General features: G+C 35.4%; 2 protein-coding genes across 6 annotated transcripts in view; both read right to left on the reverse strand.

Moving 5' to 3' along the window:
• TSHB (thyroid stimulating hormone subunit beta) overlaps positions 1-608 on the reverse strand; it is a 48636-nt gene extending 48028 nt beyond the window's left edge. For 2 of the 4 annotated variants that reach the window (XM_047871259.1, XM_047871258.1), the window contains exon 1: positions 485-555. The gene's annotated coding sequence lies outside the window, so the exon portion shown is untranslated. Of the gene's footprint in view, positions 1-484; positions 556-582 lie in introns of those variants that run through there. The other 2 variants (XM_047871257.1, XM_047871260.1) reach the window with 2 other exon arrangements.
• Positions 609-4007: 3399 nt separating this feature from the next.
• SYCP1 (synaptonemal complex protein 1) overlaps positions 4008-26979 on the reverse strand; it is a 118559-nt gene continuing 95587 nt past the window's right edge. For both annotated transcript variants that reach the window (XM_047870823.1, XM_047870822.1), the window contains 5 exons: positions 25121-25180; positions 18364-18543; positions 12231-12374; positions 4535-4624; positions 4008-4437 (listed from right to left, as the gene is read on the reverse strand). In XM_047870823.1, coding sequence (XP_047726779.1) covers positions 4300-4437; positions 4535-4624; positions 12231-12374; positions 18364-18543; positions 25121-25180 — 612 coding nt within the window. In that variant the 3' untranslated portion in view covers positions 4008-4299. The remainder of the gene's footprint in view (positions 4438-4534; positions 4625-12230; positions 12375-18363; positions 18544-25120; positions 25181-26979) is intronic.

The raw sequence follows: 26979 nt of genomic DNA on the forward strand, positions 1-26979 counted from the left end.
TAAGATATCAGAAAGCTGAGGAGCATCTGAATGGCTCATTGGGTTAAGCGTCCGACTTCCGCTCAGGTCATGATCTCACAGTTGGTTGAGCCCGCATCCAGCTCTGTGCTGACAGCTCAGAGCCTGAAGCCTGTTTCAGATTCTGTGTCTCCCTCTCTCTTTCTGTCCCTTCCCCATTAATACTCTCTCTCTCTCTCAAAAATAAACATTAAAAATTTTTTAAAAAAATACCACAAAGCTGGAAATCCCCAAACCATTTCCAGTTATCAGAGTATAGTCAAAGGCTTACAAATTGAAGGAGGAACACAATTTCTGTAATGTCATAGCATTTCCATTTTTTCTTGGCACACAGAATTCCACACTATGAGGGAATTAGAGTTCTACTACACCAAAATTGTTAGAGACAACTGGAACTATTTTTTATCTACTTGTCAGTTGTTTTGACAGTTTATTTTCACTTCCCTAGTTTATATGAAACTTTTACCTGCTCATCTTTCTCCTCCATACTCATTCTCCATTCTTACTCCACTAGGAAAATTGAAGCTTTGAAACCACAACTTCTACAAACTCCTATCCACTTACCAACATCTTGTGTGATACACTCTTCTGTTTCTCTGGTTACTATGGTAGAACTCTCTATTTTCCTACCTAAGGCCCAGCACTTTCATTTTCCACTAGATTCTATTCATCTTGCCTATCATAGAACATTCTACCAAAAAAAAAAAAACAAAAAAAAAAACAGTAAAAAAAGCACTTCCCTCTCTCCTGCATAATCATTTCCCCCCATCCTGAATCCTTCCCTAATTATTAAACATGCTATTAATTATTAGATCTTTAAAAAAAATCCCTTGATCCACTTCCATTTCTAGTAGCTGCTTCATTTATCTTCTTCCCTTTAAAGTGTAACTTCTTCTGTTTCTTACACTTTTTAAAAAAATGTTATTTTTGAGAGAGAGCACAAGGAGGGGAGGGGCATAGAGAGAGACCAAGGATCCGAAGTGGGCTCTGTGCTGACAGCAGAGAACCTGATGTGCGGTTTGAACTCATAAATCATGAGATCATGACCTGAGCCAAAGTCAGCCGCTTAAACAACTGAGCCACCCAGGCATACTGCTTCTCTTTTTTTTCTTTTTTTTCAATATATGAAGTTTATTGTCAAATTGGTTTCCATACAACACCCAGTGTTCATCCCAAAAGGTGCCCTCCTCAATACCCATCACCCACCCTCCCCTCCCTCCCACCCCCCATCAACCCTCAGTTTGTTCTCAGTTTTTAAGAGTCTCTTATGCTTTGGTTCTCTTCCACTCTAACCTCTTTTTTTTTTTTCCTCCCCGTCCCCCATGGGTTTCTGTTAAGTTTCTCAGGATCCACATATGAGTGAAACCATATGGTATCTGTCTTTCTCTGTATGGCTTATTTCACTTAGCATCACACTTTCCAGTTCCATCCATGTTGCTACAAAGGACCATATTTCATTCTTTCTCATTGCCACGTAGTACTCCATTGTGTATATAAACCACAATTTCTTTATCCATTCATCAGTTGATGGACATTTAGGCTCTTTCCATAATTTGGCTATTGTTGAGAGTGCTGCTATAAACATTGGGGTACAAGTGCCCCTATGCATCAGTACTCCTGTATCCCTTGGGTAAATTCCTAGAAGTGCTATTGCTGGGTCATAGGGTAGGTCTATTTTTAATTTTTTGAGGAACCTCCACACTATTTTCCAGAGTGGCTGCACCAATTTGCATTCTCACCAACAGTGCAAGAGGGTTCCTGTTTCTCCACATCCTCGACAGCATCTATAGTCTCCTGATTTGTTCATTTTGGCCACTCTGACTGGTGTGAGGTGGTATCTGAGTGTGGTTTTGATTTGTATTTCCCTGATGAGGAGCGATGTTGAGCATCTTTTCATGTGCCTGTTGGCCATCTGGATGTCATCTTTAGAGAAGTGTCTATTCATGTTTTCTGCCCATTTCTTCACTGGATTGTTTTTCGGGTGTGGAGTTTAGCAAGCTTTTTATAGATTTTGGATACTAGCCCTTTGTCCGATATGTCATCTGCAAATATCTTCTCCCATTCCATTGGTTGCCTTTTAGTTTTGTTGGTTGTTTCCTTTGCTGTGCAAAAGCTTTTTATCTTCGTAAGGTCCCAGTAGTTCATTTTTGCTTTTAATTCCCTTGCCTTTGGGGATGTGTCAAGTAAGAAATTGCTACTTCTTACTCTTTATAGAGATGTTATCTCCACTTCCTCTACTCCCATTCTCTTAACTGTCCCTTTCAATCAAATTCCAGTCACCAAAACTGCCATTCTTAAGATCATCCAGGCTCCACATTAACAACACTTAACCAATTTTACTTTACCTCTGAGCAGTATTTAACACAATTTATCACTCCCTCTTTGTTGAAATACTTTCTTGCTTGACTTCACTATCACTCTTGGCTAATCTTTTGATGGTTTCTTATCATCTCTCTAATCTCCTCTTTTCTAGGTACAGTCACACCCATGATTATACATGTTCTCATCCAGTTTGATAGCTTTAAATATGCTGTTAACTCCCACCAAATTTATATCACTACCCTAAACTTGTCTCTAAGCCTATTTACCATCCCCTATTTGGATGTCTAACAGGCATTTCAAACCTGACATGTCCAAAACTACATTGCTCAGGCCAAAAATATTAAATTATCCTTGGTTCTTTTTCTTATCACGTCCCAAATCTAATCTTCACAGCAGATCCAAAAGTTGACCATGTTATTCCTCTACTGCTTTCACCCTTGTTCAAGCCAAATACCATCTCTCATATCCATTATTAAAATAACTTCCTGGGGCACCTGGGTGGCTCAATCAGTTGAGTGTCCAACTCTTGATTTCAGCTCAGGTCATGATCCCAGGGTCATGGGATTGAGCCCCATCTTGGGCTCCATGCTGGGCGTGGAGCCTGCTTAAGATTCTCTCTCTCTCTTGCTCTGGCCTTCTCCCTCACTTGCTCTAAAATAAAAAAAAAAAAAAAGTTCCTGTTTTGTTTTAGCCTTTTGTCTTCTTTTCAAAATCTGTTCTCAATATAGTAGTCAGAAAGGTCCTTATGTTAAAACTTGAGTCACATCATAGCTCTTCTTTGCTAAAAAATACTATTAATTTCACATCTTATTCAGAGCAAAAGCCACAGTTCTTACAGTAGTTACAGCACTACATAAACTGCCCACCCAAACTCCCCATCCTGATAAAGATAGACCTTTTCTCCTTCTACTCTTCCTTTTGCTCATGATTCTCCAGGTACAGTGACCTCTTTGCTGCTTCTCAAATACAGTAGGCACACTTCCACCTCTGGGTCTTTGAACTTCTGTTCCTTGCACCAGGAATGTACTCCCCAGAGAGCCACAGGCTCACTTGTTAGTCATCAGATCTTCAAATGTTATCTCAGTGAGGCCCACTCTACCTAAAAGTCCAACCTTCTTCATACTCCCTAGTACTCTTCTGTTTTATTTCTCCTAGCAATTACCATTAACAATACACTATCTGTTTTGGTCTTTAAATTTTCTGTCTTGTCTATTTCCCTCACTAACATGTAAGCTCTAGAAAAACAGAGGGTTTCTTTTTCTGTTCTGTTCACTGTCATATCTCCAGTATCTAGAACTGTGTTTTGCTCTTAGTGGGCATTCAATAAATATTTGCTTAAAGTAGTAAGTGTTGAATAAATAATGTTATGAAGGCATACTGGTATAGCCTTATTTCCCCCTACAACTAAATAGATACACCTATTAGTATAGCTCTAAAGTTTAGTATAGCTAAAAGGTATAGCCTTTTCCCCCCTACAACTAAATAGATAAAGCTTCTTCAGAATTATGAAACTTCACTAAAATGACCTTAAGATTTTAAAAACAAATATTATCAAAATTATGATAAGCTGTTCAGATGACCTCACAGAATCAATGAAAAGCATTTATTTGCATTTAAAATATTTTAATAGTAAAGAATAAAGAGTAAATCTCAATGTGTTCCTAGCATTTAATGGATAACTTTACAAATTTGAAAACTTAGCTAAAACAGTTTTCATAAATACAAGAAAAGGTAAAAACAAAATACAATCATCTTATTATTTGAATACAATTACAAGATTTCAGGTAACATGTGGTTATTTCAATTTAGGCCAAAATATACAAATTTTAAAAACCAAATTATTTATGCAAAAATAAAGTCTCAATTTCAGAAACTGTTTGGCTCTTCAGAAAATAAACATTTTTAATTAACTATAAATAAGATGTTATTAGGCTCCTTAATCACACTTATTTTCTGAAATTAAGCAAATAGCTTTTCTGCATCCTTTAGTTTTTTTTTCCTATCCATTTTGGCAATTACAGCCCAACGATCTTCCCTCATTTTCCTCATAGCTCCAAACTTCAGTGTAGATCCAGGGGTTGTTAGAGATGAAGGGGTCTGAATATAAAATAAAATAAAATCATAATATATTTAATTTAAAAAGATAAAGTCCAGCTTTTGAAATTTGCTTTCTGAAGTAAAAATGAAAAGATACCTGTTTTGGTGTTCTGACACAAAGATGAGGAGTTGGTGGATTATTAGTCTTGTACAGTTTTTTCGATGTCTCTTCTTCTGCTACCATGCCCTTAAAGGAAAATACAAAAATATTAATTTGGAGTCTGTCATCACTGATATTTGTTATTAAGATTTTTCCTACATATCACAGAGAGGAGGAGAAAAACGAGGAAGGGAAAAGAGGAAGAAAGGAGGTAAGAGAAGGGAAGAAAGAGGAGAAAGAGGAGAGAAAAAAGAAGAAAAACTGAAGACAATGACAAAATAAACCCTCCATCTGTCAAACAAGGACATAGATTTGGATTCTATTAACTATGTTCCTGAAAGGTTATGTGAAATACAAGATGTGTATGAATAGTACTTATTTTGTTATTTCTATTTCAGTTTCAGAGTCTTTATACTACTACCTTTCCTTCCCCTTCCCCCCAGCCCACTTATTCAAACTCACACTTCGGCTTTAGAATAAGCATTTATAATCCTATAAAGCTATAATGTTATCAATTATCAGTTTATGAGTATTGTAATGTCCCTACACAATAGCTAACACGTATTTAGTACTTTATGTTAGAAACTGTTTTAATCACTTTGTGTATTTTAGCTTTAATCCTCACAACAATTTTATGAAGTAGGTATACTATTATTATCCCCATTTTGAGGGTAAAGAATGAAGACACAGAAATATTAAGTAACTTGCCTAAGATTATACAGCTAGTAAGAGGTGGAGCCAGGATTCAAATCCAGATAGGCTGGTTCCAGAATCCATTCTCTTAATAAATATACTACACAGATTTAGTCAGGCAAGCAATCGGTTTACGTTATCTTTTCCTGCTCCTAATGTCACATTTACAGAAGCTTCATGAATAAAAATATTCAAAGAGATTTTCATGAATTCTAAGATTTCAGCAGAATTCAGTAATTCATAAAAAGCTGCCTTTCATATACACTCAGAACCAGTATGTACCAACTGACCAGCTTAGAAAAGAAAAAAATTTTAAATCATCCTGGAAACTGTTAAAATTTTACTCAGTACATAGCAAACTGATAATTCATTAATGACTGCCCAAATAAAAATAAATTAACCCAATTAAAACAAAACCTTATCTGTCCTTCTAACTCTGTAACGTTCACCTTTTCATGTGCTTGTTGGCCATTTGTATATCCTCTTTGGAGAAATGTCTATTCAAGTCTTTTGTCCATTTTTAAATTGGGCTGTATGGTTTTTGGTGTTGAATTATGGGGGTTCCTTATGTATTCTAGATATTAATCCCTTTTCAAATATATGATTTGAAATATTTTCTGCCACCCTCTAGCTTGTCCTTTCACTTTAATAGTGTCCTTGGATGCACAAATATTCTTAATTTTGAATTCAAATTGATCTATTTTCTCTTTTCTTGGCTGTTTTTGGTTCATACCCATTAGGTCCTTGCCAAATTCAATGTCATGAAAATTTTCCCAATATTTTCTTCTAAGAGCTTCATGGTTTTAGCATTAAGTTTAGATCTTTGATACATTTTTACTTAATTTTTATATGTGGTATAAAGTAAGAGTCCAACTTCATTCTTTTGCATCTGGGTATATCCAGTTCTAGCACCATTTGTTGAAAAAAATGTCTTCTCTACCCACTGAATGGTCTTGGCACTCTTGTCAAAAATCAATTGACTATATATGTGAGGATTTATTTCTGGGCTATTTTATTCCACATATATCTTTCCTTATCCTAGTATTAATCTGCTTAAATTACTAGCTTTGTAGAAAATTTGAAAGTTGAGAACTATGAATCCCCCAACATTATCCTTCTTTTTCAAAATTGTTTTAGCTATTTGGGGACCCATGTAGCTCTATATGAATTTTAGTATCAGAGGTAGTTTTGACATTTTAACAATGTTGTCTTCCTATCCATAAGCAGAATTTTCTCCTATTTCTTTAAGTCTTAATTTCTTCCCACAATGTTTATAGTTTTCATTGTATTTCAGCGTTTTACCTTCTTGGTTAGATTTGTACCTAAATAATAGTAGTAGTAGTAGTAGTAGTAGTAGTAGTAGTAGTAGTGGTGGTGGTAGTAGTAATTTCCTTTTGGATTTTAATCATTGCTGGTGTATACACACATAACTGATGTCATGTGTTCTTCTACCTTTCCATGTTGCTGACTTCATTTATTAGCTCTAGTAGCCTTCTTGTGGAGTCTTTGTGATTTTCAATGGATAGGATCATGACATCTGCACATAGCTGTACCCCATACTCCATCCGTATGCCGGCTTTTTAGCTCCCTCCCTCTCCCTTTGTCTTTTTTGTCTTGGCTATAACTTCCAGAACAATGTTGACTAGCAGTGGTGAAAATGGATATCCTTGTCTCATTCTTAATCTTAGGGGGAAGTTTTCAATCTGTTACCACTGACTATGATGTTAGCTGTGGGTTTTCGTAAGTACTTTTTATCATGCTGAGGAATTTTCCCTTTATTACTAGCTTTGTAAGAGTTTTTAATCATGAAAAAATGTTGGATTTTGTTGAGCGCCTTTTCTATACCGATTGAGATGAATTTTTTTCCCTTTGTTCTATTAATGTGATATATTACATTAATTTTCTTATACTGAACCATCCTTGTATTTCTCAGAAAAACCCTACTTGGTCATGGTGAATAGCCCTTGTAATATGATGTGGAATTTGACTAATATTTTGTTGAGGATTTCTACATATACAATCATAAAAGATAATGGTCTTTAATTTTTTTCTAATAATATCTGTATTTTGCTTTGGTATCAAGGTAATGCTGGCCTCAGGGAATGAGTTAGCCTGAGTTCTCTAATTTTTTTGAACTTGAGAAGGTTATATCCTCAAATGTTTGATACAATCCATCAATGAAACCATCTGGTCCAAGGCTTTTCTTTGTTGAGAGTTTTTTTATTACTAATTCAAATTCTTTACTTACTGTAGGTAAGTCTGTTGAGATTTTCTATTTCTTCTTGAATCAGTTTAGGTAATTTGTGTTTTGAGGATTTTACCCATTTGTCCATTTCTTCTAGGTTATAAAATGTGTTACCATACAGTCACAGTATTTATCTCTGAATAATTAGTAATAATGTACCCACTTTCATTTGATTCAAGTTATTTACATCTTCTTGTTAGTCTAGCCAAAGATTTGTCAATTTTGTTCAAATAAACAAATTTTGGTTTCATTGATTTTCTCTATTGTTTTCTATTCTCTAATTTATCTCCCCTTGAATATTTATTATATCCTTCTTTCTGCTAGCTTTGGGTTTAGTTTGTTCTTTTTCTAGTTACATAAAGTATAAAGTTAAGTTACTGAACTGAGATCTTTCTTTTTTAGTAGGAATTTGGGAACTATGCCTTTCCTCTGAGTGTGGTTTTTGCTGTATCACATAAGTTTTGATATATTGTGCTTTCATTTTTATTCATATCTAAGTCTTAATTTCCCTCGTGACGACTTTTCTGATTAGAAGTGTGTTAATTTTCACAAATTTGTGAATTTTCTAATTTTCCTACTCTTACTGATTTCTAATTTCATCCCATTGTAGTCAGAGAAGATACTTTGTATGATGGCTATCTTTTAAAATGTATTGAGACTTGTTTTGTAATCTATACGGCTTATCCTGAAGAATATTCCATGTGCACTTGAAAATGATGTGTATTCTGTTGTTGTTGAGTGTTCTGTATAGATCTGTTAAGCCTATTTGCTTTATTGTGTTTTTCCAGTCCTCCATTTCCTTATTTATCTTCTGATTGTTTTATCCTTTATTGAAGGTGGGGTATTGAAGTATCCAACTATTGATGTAGAACTATTAGTCCCTTCAATTTTGTAAAGACTTTCTTCATGTATCTTGAGGATCTGTTATTAGGTATAAATGTTTAAAACTCTCATATCTTCTTGCTGTACTGAAACTCTTATTAATATAAAATGTCATTCTTTGCCTCTTGCACTTTTTTGCTTTAAAACCTATTTTGTTGGATAGAAGTATAGCCAGCCCAGATCTTTTATGGTTACTATTTGCATGGAATATCTTTTTCCACCTTTTGACTTTCAATTTGTGTCTTTGGTTCTAAGATGAGTTTCTTTTAGACAAAACACTAGTTGGATCATTCTTTAAAATTTATTCTGTAAATCTATGTTGATTGGAAAGTGTAATCCATTTAAAGTAATTACAATAAAGAGAGACTAACTTCTGCCTATTTGCTGTTTGTTTTCTATATGCCTTAGAGGTTTGTTGTTTCTCTCTCATTTGCTCCATCACTGTCTTCTTTTATGGTTAGGTGATATTTTTTTTGTAGTGAAATGTTTCGACTCCCTTTTCATTTCCTTTTGTGTATATTCTACAGATTTTTTTTGTATGGTTACCATGGGGATTACATTTAATATCCTATAATGTTATAACAATCTAATTTGAATTTATACCAACTTCACTTCAATAGCCTGCAAAAATCCTGCTCTTATACAGCTCCATGCTCCTTTTCTGTTATTGATGTCATAAATTACATCTTTATACCTTGGGCACCCAGTAATGTAGATTAACAATTTTGATGCAATTTCTTTCAAATCCTGTAGAAAATAAAAGGTGGAGTTACAAACCAAATTACAATGCTAGCTTTTATAAGTTCCTGTGTAAATTATTTGGTAACTCCCTCAGCTTTTGTTTATCTGGGAATGTCTTAATTTCTCCCTCATTTTTGAAGAACAGTTTTTGCAGGTATCAAATTCTCGGTTGATGATTTTGTTCTTTCAGCACTTTGAATATGGAAAACTATTGTCTTCTGGCCTCCAAGTCTTCTCAGTGAGAAATCAGCTGATAATTGTATTGAGAGTACCTTGTTTGTGATGAGTTGATTCTCACTACTTTCAAGATTCTCTTTGTCTTTAGACAGTTTGATTATAATGTGTTTTGACGTGAGTCTGTTTGATTTTATACTACTTAGAATTCAATGAGCTTCTTGGATTTGTAGATTCATTTTCTTTCATCAAAGTTTGAGAAGTTTTCAGCTATTACTTTTTCAAATATTTTTTCCCTTTTTTCTCTCTCTTCTTCTGGGACTCGTACAAAACATATTGATGTTTGATGATGTCCCACAAGTCTCAGGCTGCCTACTCCCTTTTCCTTTTTTCTTTCCTTTCCTCAAACTCAGTAATTTCAATGATCCTATTTCCAAATTAATCAATTCTTCTGCTTACTCAAATCTTTTGAATCTCTCTAATGAACTTTTCATTTTAAGTTATTGTACTTTCAACTCCAGGATTCCTTCTTGGTTCTTTTTATAATTTCTATCTCTTTATTGGTATTCTCATTTTAGTCATACATCATTTTTCTGTCTTTGTCTATGTCTTCGTTTAGCTCTTTCAGCTCTTGTCAATCTTGGCTTCCTCAGGGACGTTTTCCGCTGACTTGTTCTGTTCCTTTGTATAGCCCTACTTTCCTTTTCTTTGTATACCTTGTGATTTTTGTTGAAAACTAGACATTGGAATCTTATAATTAGATAGGTCTGCAAATCAGATTCTTCACTTTCCCCAGGGTTTGCTGTAGTGGGTTAGTTTTGTTTTTGTTTTATGTTGTATAAGTTTCTATGCCAGGGATCAGGATGAGATGAAAATTTGAGATCTCAGGTTTTTTCTGAGCCTGTCTTTCCCTTGGCACATGTAGTGGTTTTAAATACCCCATAAATGTGAGTGCTTTTGAGTGTACTAATTCTTAAATGCCTGGTCCTCCAAAGAAGAAAAATGAAAAGAAGAGGAAGGCAAAACAAACAAACAAACAAACAAACAAAACAAAACCCACAGATACAGTTCACTTAAATCCTCTAAGAAGACACAAGCCAGCGAGGGTTGAAAGAACGACAGGAAGTTTCTGTGCCTGCACCTCAGTGGTGAGAAGCAACAATCATGATATGGAACACTGAACCTTGATACTCAGAGAAAAAGTCCTTGTTGCTTACCCTGTCTATGGCCAAGACCTGAGCATAGCTGTCTGCCACAGGCCTATGGATTGGATTATAGGTAGTTACTACCATTCTTAAGGTTGCAAACTTAACTATAATTTACCAAGTTGCAACCCTGGAAATTGCAAGCATTCAAACAGTCTCCAGAGCTCCAAAATAGTTACTTCTGGCAATTTCTGCAAGTACAATTGCTATCTAGGTGGAGAAATAAATTTGTGGTTATGTCCTACTCCACTATCCAAGATCACTTAGACAATCCATTTTTACATCTAACTTTTTATAATAATTTGAATCTTCATCAAAATTTAAACACAACAGTTAAGAAATTTACAAAAATAGTAACTTCAAATGATAATTATAACCAAATAAATAGACATGAAATGTCTTTTTAGACAAGTGGAAATAATTGTGTATACATATAATAGTGTAGTATGTTTATGGTGTTGCAAAGTTGTGATGCTTTTAAAAATGAGATGAGTCATTTTGAATCTCAGATCAGCTAAATTCACATTGCTAGAAAAATAGTAGGGATTCCAACCCTGGAGTGTCTAATCCCAGAGCTCATAGTCTTTCTACTAATTCTCCTTACATTTTTATATATCTGGACTTCAGTTTAAGCTGGAAGTTACTATGTACATGGTCTTACATAGGCTTTGGAGCTAGATGGTCTGTGTTCAAATTTTGGCTCCCTGCCTTACTAGCTATGTGATCTTGGGCAAGTATCTGTGTGACTCAGTTTCCTCTTCTGTAAAATGAGAACAGCAACATTGTCTATACTTCTTAAACAGGAGATTGTTCTAAGAAATAATCTATGTAGTCTTTGAAACATTGCTTGGTTCAGTTTTAATCATTAAAATGCTAATCAACATCTATAAAACAAAGAGGTACTTGAGTAAGGATTCTGTATGTTAACTTCAATAATTAAAGTTTTAAGACTTCAGCTACTCATTTTTCCAGAACAAAGCAGTCCCAAAAAAGCTTGAAGAATCTCAAAAGTTGTAAGTGGCAACAACGAAACAAGTGCTTTTAACTGGAATTTTGTAATTAGGAATCTTTGGTATATTGCTTCATTTTGTCTGATGAGATTTATTTCGTTTTAAATTAAATGAATCTAAGTTTAACTATTCTCACTAAATCAATATTATAACTTCAGAAAACACTGGTATGTGTGGATACACTCATGGTAGGGAGTAATTACTAATACAAACTGCTAGGGGAAATATCTTCCTTAAACAACTCATCTTTAATACATTAACTCTTTAAGAATAATAGTAATGTTAGACCTTGATACAGATTTCAACCAAAAAGTGGTATAAAATGAAGTAACATGTATATTAGCAAAATCAAAAGGGGCCCTAAATAACAAACTTGGCTATAGCAAGATTCATCTAACCTTTCTGAAAGAAATAAAGAGGAAAAAGAAAAGAAACAAAAAAAGAGAAAATGTGGTTAAAAATTCCTTGTAACACTCTGCTGGAAAACAAGATTGTTAATCATGTGTCAACTATGTTACATCAAGTAATTTAAAATGCCATGTTTACTGAAGTTAGATTATTTGAACCCTCTCTGAAATGCTGCAAAAGCATATAGGGCTCTGTGTTGTAGTAGAGTTCTACTATATTTTAGTATTGCAATGGTAGATGCTATGTGTATATATTATACATATACATCAAAAAGTAATGTATAAAAATAATGAATAATGTAAACAAGTAATAAATACTGATTTGTAGTATTTTACCAAAAGATCAGTAGTTTCTGAACTATCCGAGTTAATATCAAACTCAAAGACCATTTTTCTTTTTTTATTACTTTCTTCGGTAGGTATATTCTTGCTTTCTCTCTGCTGAATTTTTAGTTTCGTTGGTGTCTTCACAGTATATGCCTATCCAAAAAGAAAAACAATACATTTTCCCATCAAAAACCCCGTATTATTAATAAAGGCAAGTTAAGTCTTTAGCAATCAATAACTCTCAATTATTAGTGGAATGTATATAGAGATTTTTGATAAGAATTTAATTCAGGTATTTTTGATGCTAAAACTTACAACTTCCTTCCAAAAATTTTTAATAGAAAACTTTTTCTTTGTCCTTCCCTTCAACTTACTGAAGAAAATAATGGCAGGAGAGAGTGCGGAGAGACACTCTTCAACTTCAGGAGTCAACGATCTTAAGAAGAGGGATTTTTAACTTTTTTAACAATGATTCAGACCAAAAAACAGAATGAGTTTAGCTCTCTCTACAAAAATCCTTACTGATTTATGAGAAAATAGGTATGCTTATATTTTGTTGATTAAGTAAGTCACATTAGTCAACGTTTACTATTCCATATTTCCCTGTAAGTTTTACAATTTTTTTTTCAAGTACCTTAAAAAGTTAGGTCAGTGACATCAGCAAAAATGGCACAGTAAGGTACTCCAAAGATTTTCTCTTCCATAAAGCAATAAAATACTAGTAAAATGGTCAAAGTCCACTTTTTCAGAACTCTGGAAATTAACCAAAAGCTTGTCACAAACTGTAGTGTTTATTTAAAAAAAAAAATAATTGGCAGAGGGGTGCCTGGGTGGCTCAGTCAGTTAAGCTTCCGACTTCAGCTCAGGTCATAATCTCACAGTTTGTGGGTTCAAGCCCTATATCAGGCTCTGTGCTGGCAGCTTAGAGCCTGGAGCCTGCTTAGGATTCTGTGTTTCCCTCTCTCTCTCTGCCCCTCCCCCACTCATGTTCGCTCGCTCTCTCTCTCAAAACTAAACATTAATTTTTTTAATTATAAAATAAAATAAAATAATTGGCAGAACCTCCATAAGAACAGCAAGCTTTGCGGTGTCTTAACTTTTCTTCATCCTAGCTCCTATTCTCTATGTTACCCTTAAAAAATAACATCCCACACTCCTGGTCCAGACTGGCAGCCATTAGTCGGAGCAAAACAAAATTGAGAGCTCTTTCAAAGCTTTTATTCCCAAAGAGTTGTCATTATTTGACCTGTCTAGGGGTTCTGTGAAAGACCTCACAAGCTAGTCTGTATTTAACCTGATTCAGAACTCATTCAGTACAAAAGCTTTCTCTTTGGTGTTGAGTAGGACACAGCATTTATCAAGACAATTATAGACAAGTGTTTTCACTTTGCAGTTCCATGAGGCAATGATTTTAACAGGTCAAATGATAAACTAGACAAAAACTTCAAAAATTCTGGCATTCCTGGAAATGTAGAAAGCCACACATGCATAGGACTGTGAATAAGCACAGGAAAGACCTAAGAAGGCCCTAGTTGAGCTTGAAGATTCAGTTATCAATGGTATGGCTGAGTGCTGAAGGTATACCCTAATAAGTACCTACAGTCCATTGGTAAAAATTGGGAGATTTATTGGTACAGGCTCAGTTGGTTCAAACATTAGCTGAACATTAAGCTAACCAAGTAGAAACTTCAGTGGCACTCAAAGAATACAAACTTTACAGAATTAGTTTAGAAAAGTCACTAAACAAACAACAACTGTAACAAGCAGAAACAACAAACCCTAAGGACAGGGGTGAATCTGATCTCCACAGCTGTCACATTATGTTATTTTTAGTGTTCAGATTTCAAAAAAACATTATGAGACATGCAAAGAAACAAAAAACTATGGCCCATCACAGGGGTTGGGATGGTACAATCAAAAGAAACTATCCCTAAGGAAGACCTGTCATGGATTTCCTAGACAAAGGCTTTAAGTCAGTTATTTTAAATATGTTCAAGGAGCTGAAGAAACCCATATCTAAAGAAATAAAGTATGATGACAATCTCTAACCAAATGGAATTATCAATAAAGATAAAACTTATTTTTTTAAAAAGAACCAAATTGAAAATTGCAGTTGAAAAGTATAAGTGAAATGAAAAGTTCAGTAGAGGGGCTCAATATCATATTAAAGCAGAAAGAATCCATGAACCTGAAGAGAGTTCAACTGAAATTATCTGGTCTAAGAAATAGAAAGAAGAAAAATGAACAGGGCCTCAGAGACTTGTGGGACACCATCAAGTATACATAATGGGAGTTCCAAGATAAGAGCAGAGAAAGGGAAGAAGAAACATTTGAAAAAATAATGGCTGAAAACCTCCCAAATTTGGTGAAAACATTAATCTATACACCCAAGAAGCTCAACAAACTCCAAGGAGGATAAACTCAATTAGAACTACACTTAGACATACAATCAAACTGTCAAAAGTCAAAGACAAACTAGAAAAGCAGTAAGAGACAAGTGACTCATTACATACAGTTGATTTCTACCATAAACCATGGAGTTAAAACAGCTGTAGGTTGACTCCAAAGCACTTAAAAAAAAACCTGTTTCCAAATAATTCTATATACACCAAAACCATCCAGTAAAGAAAACTATATAATTATAAAAGATAGTATGCATGTATTTGTTTATAATTCTTTTTTCCTATCTAATCTAAAATATAGACACATAAGCAATAATTATTATACTGTATCAATGGGCTTAAAATGTATAAATATATGATTTGCATGACAATGATATCAAAAGAGAGAGAGAATGAAACTAAGTTTGGGCAAAGTTTTTGTATACCGTTGAAATTACATTGGTATTAATTCAAACTAAATCATTTTAAGATGTTAATACTCAGGTAATCACTAAGAAAATAATTCAAAAAGTATAGTAAAAAACAAGAGGATTAAAATGGTATACTAGAAAATACTTAGGGGCACCTAGGGCTCACTTGGTTAAGTGCCCAACTCTTGGTTTCAGCTCAGGTCACGATCTCACGGTTCGTGAGTTCAAGCTCCACATTGGGGTCCATGCTGACAGCTCAGAGTCTGCTTGGGATTCTCTCTCTCCCTCTTTCTTTGCTCCTCCCCCACTCATGCTCTCTCTCCCTCAAAATAAATTAATTAAATAAATAAACAAACAAACAAACAAACAAACAAACTTTAAAAATTTAAGATCAAGACTAGGGAAGTATGCCAACTAAATGCAAAGTGGTACCCTGGATTGAATCCTGGAAGAGTAAGAAAACATTAATGGAAAAATAAAGTTTAGTTAACAGTAATGTACCAATGTACGTTTCTTAGTTTTGACAAATGTACATGGTAATGTAAAATGTTAACAATGTAGAAAACTGAGTGACTGATATAAAGGAATTCTCTGTACTACCTTTGCAATTTTCCTGTAAATCTAAAATTATGGTAAAAATGTTCTTTTTAAAAAAGTAAAGTCACCACAGCCATGAGAATGGCTAAAATCAAAAAGATAAAAAATACCATGTGGTAGCAAGGATGTGGGGCAACTAGAATTCTCACTCGCTGCTAGCTTAGATATAAATTGATGTAATGATTTTTTTTTAAATGATTGGCAGTGTGGTACAATAAGAAACATACCTTTAGTTTTTGTCCCTGGTTCCTGACAGAGAACTTCTAAAACCCATGTAATTTTCTGAGTGAAAGGAGCATCTTTTGGTACAACATTTGGTCTTTGTTGACAGTAATGTGATAGGAGTCTTTTCCTATTCAGAATGAACTCCTTTCAACTGGACAAGAGTTAATGTTAATGAAATAATTGGCAGTAAAGGGCACCTACATAACTTCAGGATGGTGGCTTATTGCCGGAAAAAAACAAGGTTTGATTAGAAGTTTGTAACCTTTCAGTTCCACCCCCTGACCTCCTGGGAGGGGAGAGAGGTTGGAGATTGAGTTACCAATGGCCATAATTTAACCAATCATGCTAGGTAGTGAAATCTCCATTAAAAAGAAACCCTAAACGATAGGGTTCTGAGAATGTCCATGTTGGCAAACACACAGAGGTGCTGCTGGAAGGATGGAACTCCTGAAGAGAGCATGGAAGCTCTATACCCCTTCCCCTATACCCTGCCCTACTCATCTTTTCCATTTGGCTGTTCCTGGGTTGTATCCTTTATAATAAACTGGTAATAGTAAGTAAAGGAATTTCCTGAGTTCTGTGAGTCATTCCAGCAAATTAGCAAACCTGAGGAGGGGGTTGTGGGAACCCCCAATTTAGAGCCAACTGGACAGTAGTACAAGTGGCAAACCAGGATTGTGACTGGTGTCTGAAGCGGAAGCAGTCTTATGAGACTGAGCCCTAACCTACTGGGATTTACATTAGCTCCACGTAGTGTGAGAATTTAATCAAGTTGTAGGACACCTAGTTGGTGTCTGCAATCAGAGAACTGGCATGAGGGGGAAAAAACAAAAAACAAAAAATACATGTTTTGTATCACAGTAAAAAACAGCCCAGGCAATATCTATTAAAATGTAACATATTATGCATAATGTTATTACCCAGCAATTTCATTCCTAAAGACATACCCAACCAAAATGCATACATGTCAAATACTAGAATTTTTATAGCAACACTGTTCATAAAAGTCCCATCTGGAAACTACCCAAAAGTCCACTAACAATAAATAAAATATGGTACATCATACAATGGATTACTATACAGGAATAAAAACAGAGAATCTACAACTTAAAGCAACAATATAGATGAGTCCCACAAACATAATGTTAAATGAATAAAGCCAAAACAAAAATAATGATTCTGTTTATAGAAAATGCAAAAACAGATACATCAAATATTAGAGTTGGGACAGTAGTTAGCCTTGGAGGAGAAGCTAGTAAGGGGGGCAAGATCTTCAGAGATGATAGTAATGTTCTGTATTTTATTGTGAATGCTGATTACTAAAAAAGTCATCTTTAGTTTGTAAAGATTCATCCAATTGTTTAATTAAGACCTGGGCATTTTTTTTGCATATATTTCAATAAAAAGTTTTTTTTTAAGTAAGGTTCATTTTATACAAAGATCATTTCATGTGAATAATATAGTTCTAAATACAACAAAATAATTTTATATAAAAGCCTCTCTAAGCCATGTAGTTTACTAATTTTCATAATTTGCATGGTGTGGATAATATGTATAAACAGGATGTGAGAGACTCTTCTTTTTGCTCTGGAACTGTTAACTGGGGCACAAAGCTGTTGAAAAAAGTGCTAGTAACCCATATTCTAAAGAAAGTAACCTATGATTAAAGCCCGGATCCTTCGATCCTTCTTTCGGGCTTATTAAAAAGTGGTTAAACTGGCCATACAAGCACCAAACACCTCCTTTCTTCCCAGTTATCTTAAGGAAACTGAGAAGGAAAGGTACGAAATTTCAACTTAGAAGGATACAAAGAGGTAGAGATATTTTTCCCTTCAAGTTCCAAGCCAAGTGAGGAACTAATATAAAACTAGGGGCACCTTTAAGAAGATACACACTTAATGTATACCTCACTAGATACACACTTAGGGAGAAATTTCATTTGTCTTTGCATCTGGCTGAACAGTTTAGAGTATAAAGAAATTAGAGAGAAATGGATGGTGGGGGGGGAGGGGGACGGGGCCAGAGTAGACATTCTGTACTACCATTTAGCATGGAAAGGCTGAATGAATTCCCCGTGGATTAAGTGGGCATATGGAAGATAGCTAGTAACTCAGCCACCTCCTGGTGGTACCTGATCCACCAAGGATCTTAGCTGACTGCTAAGTAAAGGACTCTTGCAGCAAGATGATGAAGGGTAAATAGCAAAGGAAGCAACTGGGGTGAAAAATGCCAAGTCAGAACCAGATTTCCCACATCAGGGAATGCCATCTGGTGAATGCCAAAAATTTATGGAATCTGCCCAAGGTGTCATTAAGCTGTAGACAGTAATTTAAAAAAAAAAAATTTTTTTTAACTTAAAAAAAAAAAAAAGGAAACCATTTCATGCTGGTATCACAAAAACTGAATTGGTTTTATATATGTATGTGCAATACCAGATATATGGCATATGATACTAAAACCTTTTTTAACCAAAACGTTATGAACTTCTTAGAAATTTTAGCAACCAACCTTTGGCAATGGTGTGGATAAAGTACTTTTGGCAGATGTCCACAAATAGTCTCTTTTGTCTCTGGATTTGCCATTGTCCGCTGATGTGATGTTTCTGGACATATTTTGTGAAGGAGCTACTTTAGAATCAAACTTCCAATAATGAGTTTCAGGTGTTTCCAACAGAGATGTCTGTGTTTTCTATATTGAACAACAAATAGGAATAAAATCATCACTATATGTCATTTAAAGTGCAGCAACTACTAGAGATAACACTGGAATAAACTAGAATTTACCCCCAAACTTATTATTAAATAACTTTCAATAAATTATATTTATCACTTTATTTTCCCATTTAAGATGAAAATGGTATCTGCCCCTCTCTGTCTTCATAGAGCTGCTATAAAAAGAAATAAAACATCTCAACTCTCTAACTGACCAAAAGTTGAGGATTTGCTAAAGAAAAACCTCTATTCCTGGTGGCAAAAAAGCCTTTCTTTGTTGTTCATTACAATAGTCTAAAAGCCAGAGGGCAGTTTATTCTCATTTCTATCCATTCTCTTTTATGCTTTCGTATTTCCTCTCTCTCATCTATAAAAATATCGCGTTTCCTATCCACCAGCCTTACTCCCCACCAAAAAAAAAAAAAAAAAAAAGAAAAGAAAAGAAAAGAAAGAAAAATAGGTAAGAAAACCTATAAAAGTAAAGAACCAGAAATTTTTTCCAGGAGGAAAAAAAATGGTTTGTTTTTTTTTTTAAGAAAAAAAATTTTTTGAAGAAAAAAATTTTCTTCAATTCTGAAACAAATTGCAAATTTACTTTAAATACTTAGGTTTTATTTCAATTCAATGTCTTCCATTTTTTTTCTACCTTCATATGTATCTTCTCTTTAGCATCTGACCTTTCTAGTAAAAGTTCGCAGTAGCTACTTTATTGGAATTGTGTTAGTTGCTTTGTATTTTATCACTTCTCTTGGTTGCCACTGTCTCCATGCATGGCAATTACTCACAAGAAAAAACGGAGCACATACAAACCACACACAAAGGGCTATTCTCAAAAGTTCAGTGGTTAAGTCTGCCATAATTTAAATTAGGAGGGTATAAGATGCAGGATTAAGAGGTGACCACATGTGCTATAAAAATATTGGGAGTAGGGGAGCCCGGGTGGCTCAGTCAGTTGAGCATCAGACTCTTGATTTCAGCTCAAGTCATGATCCCAGGGTCATGGGATTCAGCCCCGTGTCGAGCTCCCTACTGAGCATGGAGCCTGGTTAAGGTTTGTTCTCTCTCTCTCCACCCCTGCAAGTTCCTCCTCTCCCCCTTTACAACTTTCACACTCTCACTCTCTAAATTAATTAATTTTAATTTAAAAATTAAAAAACTTGGGGCACCTGGGTGGCTCAGTCGGTTAGGTGTCCAACTTCGGCTCAGGTCATGATCTTGTGGTTTGTGAGTTCAAGCCCTGCATCAGTCTCTGTGCTGACAGCTCAGAGACTGGAGCCTGCCTCAGATTCTGTGTCTTCCTCTCTCTCTCTGCCCCTCCCCCACTCGCACTTTCTCTCTCTCAAAAGTAAATAAAACATTTAAAATTTTTTAATAAAAAATCCCACACTGGGGCGCCTGGGTGGCTCAGTCAGTTGAGCAACTGACTTCGGCTCAGGTCATGATCTCATAGCTCATGAGTTCAAGCCCCGTGTCGGGCTCTGTGCTGACAGCTCAGAGCCTGGAGCTTGCTTCGGATTCTATGTCTCCCTCTCTCTCTGCCCCTAACCCACTCGCATTCTGTCTCTGTCTCTCTCAAAAATAAACATTAAAAAAAATTTTTTTTTTTAAATCCCACACTGGACAAATGGATAAGGAGGATGTGGTATACATACACACACACACACACACACACACACACACACACACACAGAGGAATGTTATATAACTGTATAAAAAAGGATGAGATTGTGCCATCTGAGACACCATGGATGGACCTAGAAGCTACTATGCCAAATGAAATAAGTCAGACTAAGGAAAACCAAATACCATATTATTTCACTCATATGTGAAATCCAAAAACAACAACAACAGCAACAAAAGAATAAACAAAAAGCAGAATCAGACCTATAAATACACAGAACAAACTGATGGTAGTCAGATGGGAAGAGGATGGGAGAATGGGCAAAATTGGTGACAGGAAGTGAGAGATACAGGCTTCCAGTTAGGAAATGAATAAGTCACAGGAATAAAAAGCTCAGCATAAAGACTACAGTCAATGATATTATCATGGTGATGTAATAGGACAGATGGTAGCTACACTTGTGGTGAACACAGCATAATGTATAAACTTGTTGAATCACTATGTTGTACCTGAACTTATATAACACTGTATGTTGACTATATTTTAAAAAACAGAACAAAACATTAGACTAGGAGTCAAGGAATATACTCTTTTCTCCTCAATCTTTCTCCTCAATTCTCCTAGAATATCTTGCTGGGTATTCTAAGTAAATCTCCAAGTACCTCTTGGCTTAAATCTGTCCATCTATATAAATCAAGGAGCTAAATGAGGTGACGTGTAGGCTTCTGCCCAGTTCTAGTGATCTCACTTCATAATCTTTTTTCCAGCAGGTATAAATTTTGGTAGCTTTTTTTCACACACTTTCATTTTTGTATCCTCCTTCCTAAATATTTCTGCATCATAGTTGATAACACAATTTTGATGGAAGTAAATCTTTTTGTCTCTGGACTTATCAGGAGTCATCCTCAGAATTTCCAAAATGTAGCTGTTTTCATAGACAAATTTTTCTCTCTTGAAAGGACTGATAATGACAACTACACCACCTTGTGGCAAGTCTTGGAATTTAACACTTCCTGGGGTAGAAGGGTAGTTTGAAAGAAAATTCACCCCCATTCTAGAATACTGAAATATTCCCCTTCATAATAAGTCATAGAAATGTATATATTCTCCTACCAGTTCATTCTTTTCTGAAGGTTACATTTCTAGTGATGCATATACAGGCATATCTCCTTTCATTACACTTCACTTTACTGTGTTTCAGAGATGCTGTGTGGTTTTTTTGGTGTTTTTTGTTTGTGTGTCAAGCAAGCCTATTGGCAACATTTTTCCTTAACCATTTTGCTCACTTACTGGAACTTTTGTCTCTTTGTGTCACATCCTGGTGATTCTTACAATATGTCAAACTTCTGCATTATCGTTATATTTGTTATGGTAATCTGTGATTGGTGATCTTTGATGTTACTGTTGTAATTGTCTGGGGGCACCATGAGTCACACCCTCATAAGATGGCTAACTTAACTGTTAAATGCTGTGCGTGTTCTGATTGCTCCACTGACCACCCATTCCCCATCCTTCTCCCTCTCCTGGAGCCTCCCTATTCGCTGAGACCCAACAAAACTGAAATTAGGCCAATCAGTAATGCTCCAATGGCCTCTATGTGTTCAAGTGAAAAAAAGAGCATGAGCTATAAATGATTGAGCTTAGAGAGAGGAAGGCATGTTGAAAGTTGAGATAGGCCAAAAGCTAGGCCTCTTGCACCAAACAGCTAGGCAGGTTGTAAATGTAAAGAAAAAGTTCTTGAAGGAAATTAAAAGTGCTACTTCCAATGAGCACACACAAATGAGAAGTAAAACAGCTTTATTACTGATATGGAGAAAGTTTTAGTGGTCTGGATAGAAGATCAAACCAACCACAACATTCCCTTAAATCAAAACCTAATCCAGAGTAAGGCCCTAAATCTCTTCAATTCTATGAAGGCTGAGAGAAGTGAGGAAGCTGCAGAAGAAAAGTTTGAAGCTCGCAGAGGTTGGTTCATGAGGTTTAAGAAGCCATGTCCATAACATAAAAGTGCAAGGTGAAGCAGCAAGTGCTGATACAGAAGCTGCAGGAAATTATCCATGAGACCTAGCTAATTAATTACTGAAGGGGGCTATGCTAAACAAGAGAGTTTCAATGTACATGAAACAGCCTTATATTGGAAGCAGATACCATCTAGGACTTTCATAGCTAGAGAGGAGAAGTCAATACTTGGCTTCAAAGCTTCAAAGAACTGGCTGACTCCCTTGTTAGGGGCTAATGCAGCTGGTGAATTTAAATTGAAGCCAGTGCTCATTAACCATTCTGAAAATCCTAAGGCCCTTTAAGAATTACACTAATCTACTTGCCTATGTTCTATAAATAGAACAAAGCCTGGATGACAGCACATATGATTACAACCTGGTTTACTGAATATTTTAAGCCTGCTGTTAACACCTACTACTGCTCAGACAAAAAGATTCCTTTCAAAATATTACTGCTCCATGACAATGCACCTGGTTACACAAGAGCTCTGATGGAGATGTACAAGGTTACTGCTCTGATGCCTGCAGCCCATGGATCACGGAGTCATTCTGACTTTCAAGTCTCGTTATTTAAGAAATGCATCATGGGGCGCCTGGGTGGCGCAGTCGGTTAAGCGTCCGACTTCAGCCAGGTCACGATCTCGCGGTCCGTGAGTTCGAGCCCCGCGTCGGGCTCTGGGCTGATGGCTCAGAGCCTGGAGCCTGTTTCCGATTCTGTGACTCCCTCTCTCGCTGCCCCTCCCCCGTTCATGCTCTGTCTCTCTCTGTCCCAAAAATAAATAAACGTTGAAAAAAAAAAATTTAAAAAAAAAAAAAAAAAAAAAAAAAAAAAGAAATGCATCTTGGGGCGCCTGGGTGGCGCAGTCGGTTAAGCGTCCGACTTCAGCCAGGTCACGATCTTGCGGTCCGTGAGTTCGAGCCCCGCGTCGGGCTCTGGGCTGATGGCTCAGAGCCTGGAGCCTGTTTCCGAATCTGTGTCTCCCTCTCTCTCTGCCCCTCGCCCGTTCATGCTCTGTATCTCTCTGTCCCAAAAATGAATAAACGTTGTAAAAAAAAAATTTTTTTTTTAAATAAAAATTAAAAAAAAAAAAGAAATGCATCTTGCGTTTTTTTTAATGTTTGCTTATTTTTGAGACAGAGAGAGAGAGAGAAAGAGAAAGAGAGAGAGAGAAACAGAATATGAGTAGGGGAGAGCAGGGAGAAAGGGAGACACAGAATCCGAAGCAGGATCCAGGCTCTGAGCTGTGTGCACAAAGCCTGACACAGGGCTCGAACTTATGAACTGTGAGATCATGACATGAGCCAAAGTCAGACACTTAACTGATGGAGCCACCCAAGCACCGCTTAATAAGTGCATTTTGTAAGACTACAGCTGCTATAGATAGTGATTCTACTAATGGATCTAGGAAAAGTAAATTGAAAACCTTCTGGAAAGGATTCACCATTCTAGATTCCGTTAAGAATATCTGTGATTCATAGAAGAGGTCAAATATCAGTATTAACAGGAGTTTGGAAGAATGTATCCCAACCCTCATGGATGACTTTAGGGGTTCAAGACTTCTGTGGCAGAAATAACTTTAGATGTGGTGGAAACAGCAAAAACACTGGAATTAAAAGTGAAGCCTGAAGATGTGATTTAAAGGCTGCAATCTCATGATAAAACTTTAACAAGTGAGGAGTCACTTCATGTGGATCAGCAAAAAAAAAAAAAGTGGTTTCTCAAGACGAAATCTACTCTTGATGAACATGTTGTGAAGATTGTTGAAATGAAACAAAGGATTTAAACTATGATGTGAACTTAGTTGATAAATCAGCAGCAGAATTTGAGAAGACTGACTCTGATCTTAAAAGAAGTTCTACTATGGGCAAAATGCTATCAAACAGTATCCCGTGCTACAGAGAAATCATTCGTGAAAAGAAGAGTCAGTGAAGAAAACTTCATCGTTGTCTTATTTTAAGAAATTGTCACATATCCCAACCTTCAGCAACCATCATCCTTGATCAATCAGCAGCCATTAATATCAAGGCAAGACCCCCCACCAGCAAAAAGGATTACTACTCATTAAAGGCTCACATGATGGTTAGCATTTTTAAGTAATATTTTTAAATTAAGGTATGTACACTGTTTTTTAGACATAATGCACACTCAACAGACCACAATATAGTATACATGTAACTTTTATATGCAGTGGGAAACCAAAAAATTCATTTACTGTGGTATTTGCTGCATTGATCTGGAACTGAACCTGCACTATCTTCAAGGTGTGCCTACATACAGAACATTCACGATTTTCTGCTTTATTTTTTCAATGGAAATATAATTAACATACAGTATTATATTTGTTACATGTATACAATGTAATGATTCAACAATTCTATACATTACTCAGTGCTCATCACTGTATTTTTTAAACACTTATATGGCATTTTCTATGTGCCACGCTCTATTATAAATGCCTTACAAATATTATCTCATTTAATCCTTATAACGTTAAAAAATAGATACTATTAATTATCCCTATATCGATGAAGAAACTGAGGCATAAAGTAATTTTCCCAAACTCAGAAATGTTTCATAAACCTAATAGTCATTACATATAAAGATTGTGCTATTTCAATATTGTTGGAATAAGGCATAGCAAATAAAAGCTTATTAAAATTTTTTATTTCTTGTATTATTTCCTCATTTGTAATTTATATATCCAGAACCCCAAATGAAATATATGGCATTTACTAATCTAAATAATGGGCCTATATTACTGGAATTATACATGAATCAAAATAACTCCATAAGAATACATGATATACACTGGTATACTCTAAACACATTCTATATTTAGAAATGAATATTAGATGTTCCTTACATATTTATGATCAAAAAAATTTTTCAGGTAGATGTTAGAAAAACCAGGAGAATTATATAAAACTCTTACCTTGTCTTTTTTTTCTTTGAGAAGAACTGTGTTTTCTTTGGTCTCTTTTTTGAGTTTTTCCTATTAAAAATGAGTACACACAATGCAGTCATTACTGTTATCAAAAATTAATGCTATTATCAAAATCTTTGCTGAGAAGTATCAACAAAGAATGCTAAACTCTAAACATTAGAAAATAATGAAAAAAAGCAAATTAGTTTCTTTCTATAGAGCCCATTATTTAGTTTTGATTATCTTTTTTAAAAATTCTGATCTGTCTAGTATGTATCTGTGGAATCCTGAGTCTTTTAAAACTCTGAATCAACTTTCTCATTGGTAAAATGAAGTAGACGAATTGGATTATAAACTAAGGAATACACACAAGTAATAACTGTGAAGAGCTATAAAGAGATCCAAGTATCATGGGCCTTTAGATGCAGAATTCAATTTTTCTATGTTGAGAGAGGATACATCTCAGTTGGACCTTGGATAATGAACTTTCAACATGAGATAATCAAGGATGAGGGAAAAAAGAGTACAATATACTTAGGAAATAATATATCACTTTTGCTGGAGATTAGGGTATGTGTACTCAGTATAGAAAAAAAGTTACCCCTGGCCTACAGAAAAGAATATGTATTATGCCTTTAATATGACAGCCAACTGGAGAACAGAATTGTTACAGCCCCAGGGGAACTTAAAGGACTAAGAGAAGGGAAAGTTCCAACACACAGAACTTTAAGCAAACTTGCCGTGCCTGCCCATGATGCCTATGCCAATATCAATCCTCACTGAATGCCTCTTGTACATTGTGCTCTCTATCCCAGAGTGTTGCCCCTAACCAAAAAACTCACTTCACCAAAAAGAAGCTGGCAGTAAACTAATTTAACAATAGTCACTATTCTTATTATGTATCCTATCAACCACCAATGGTTGATTTTTAGTTATAGTGACAACTGGGGTCTCTACTAAGGGACTAGAATGCTATCTTCTAAAGTACATCCTCTAAACCAGCAAAATTGCACTACCTCTCTGAATATGTATCTTGGCTTCTAGAAGACAGAAGGGCAAAAGCACCTCTTATGACTGCAATGACTCTATTAAAGTCTGGAGACTTTTACTGGTCTGGAGATCTTAGTACAGTCTATTCTAATACAACATGTTTCCAAGGTGGGAATTATTAGCTCATACACAAACATGTATCTTTGGGAGTGTTTAATTGATCTTGAGTTCCTTAAGACCATACCAATGGGCAGTCCACTATGGTCCCTATTCAATCTAAATAACTAAAATATGCCTGTAATACACACTGGCAAACAGAGGATTGACTTCAGCCACAGGAATAGAGAATGACAGGCCTATACCCAGATTTCAGACTTGAACAAATTAAATTTATAAACCTAGAACCCTCTAAATTAAAAGAAAGCCTGGTAACTCTTGTGGAACGATTTTGTAATAGTATCACAAATAAATACTGTATTTTCTAGTATCTTGTGCGCTGAAACACTAAGACTTATGGGTAAGTGGACACTGACTATAAATTAACCCCATTTATTACACCCATAATGTTTACTATTATTTCATTAGATCAAGTGCAGGCGTTTGGGGATCAGGTGAAAATGACATTTAATCCAAGTCTACTTTCACAATGAGCGCATGGAACTATAAACCTAATCTATGGTCGTTTCTTTGGATCCTAAGAATAAAGTTTGATAGATAGTTTAAATTCAGTAAGTGCCATAATCCCCATACTGGTTCTAACCACAGAATGAGGGTTTTAAATTTGGAAGGATCAACTGGAAGACTTTGTTATTTTCCTCCATATCAAGAATGTAAACAAATACAAATCAAATGTCACATCTCACATAGGCAGAGACTAA

This window comes from Prionailurus viverrinus, chromosome C1, assembly GCF_022837055.1.
Source record: "Prionailurus viverrinus isolate Anna chromosome C1, UM_Priviv_1.0, whole genome shotgun sequence".
Taxonomy (NCBI): domain Eukaryota; kingdom Metazoa; phylum Chordata; class Mammalia; order Carnivora; family Felidae; genus Prionailurus; species Prionailurus viverrinus.